We start from the raw sequence: 664 nt of genomic DNA, 5'->3' as shown, positions 1-664 counted from the left end.
ACGTGGGGCCCTGGAGGAGCCCATTGCACAGAGGTGCGAAAAAGCGACAGTCTTTTGGCATTCGATTCTAGCAGTAAGCCACAATACTGACGAGAATGGTCTTTTTTAGATTCTTCAAACAGGTCATTGAAGCCCTGCAGTTCTGCCACTCCAAGGGAATTGTGCACCGGGACATCAAAGATGAGAACATCCTTGTTGACACCCGCACCGGAGACATCAAAATCATTGACTTTGGATCTGGTGCTCTACTGAAGGACTCCATTTACACTGACTTTGAAGGTAAGGCAGCTTTAGTTTGGTTGTTGCATATGCATGAATATAACATGAATGTGGAGCCGTTTCTAATGACCCCTCTGTCTGTTTAGGGACCAGAGTCTACAGCCCTCCAGAGTGGATCCTCCACCAGCGTTACAGCGCTCATCCGCTCACCGTGTGGTCGCTGGGTGTACTTCTGTTTGACATGGTGTGTGGAGACATTCCCTTTGAGCAGGATGCTGACATTGTACACGGCGCTCCAAGTTTCACTAAACGCATCTCCAAAGGTGAGCCGCAAACAAAACAAAATCTACTTTCTTAAAGAGACAGTCCACCCAAAAATGAAAATTCTATTATCATTTACTCACCCTCACGTTTCAAACCTGGATGACTTTTTTTTTTTTTTTTT

General features: G+C 45.6%; 1 protein-coding gene across 1 annotated transcript; it reads left to right on the top strand.

Annotated features, from left to right (window-relative positions):
- Nucleotides 1-4: 4 nt before the first annotated feature.
- Nucleotides 5-542, top strand: LOC107735178 (serine/threonine-protein kinase pim-2-like; the record flags this gene model as incomplete). The annotated part of the gene is made up of 3 exons (XM_016546950.1): nucleotides 5-33; nucleotides 110-279; nucleotides 366-542. Coding segments are annotated over 3 exons (376 nt in total), but the record flags the coding sequence as incomplete, so codon positions are not given.
- Between the last annotated feature and the right edge of the window lie 122 nt (nucleotides 543-664).

Source organism: Sinocyclocheilus rhinocerous, unplaced genomic scaffold (assembly GCF_001515625.1).
Source record: "Sinocyclocheilus rhinocerous isolate Xijiao unplaced genomic scaffold, SAMN03320098_v1.1 C35849646, whole genome shotgun sequence".
In the NCBI taxonomy this organism is placed as follows: Eukaryota; Metazoa; Chordata; class Actinopteri; order Cypriniformes; family Cyprinidae; genus Sinocyclocheilus; species Sinocyclocheilus rhinocerous.
This window is presented reverse-complemented; position numbering and strand designations above follow the sequence as displayed.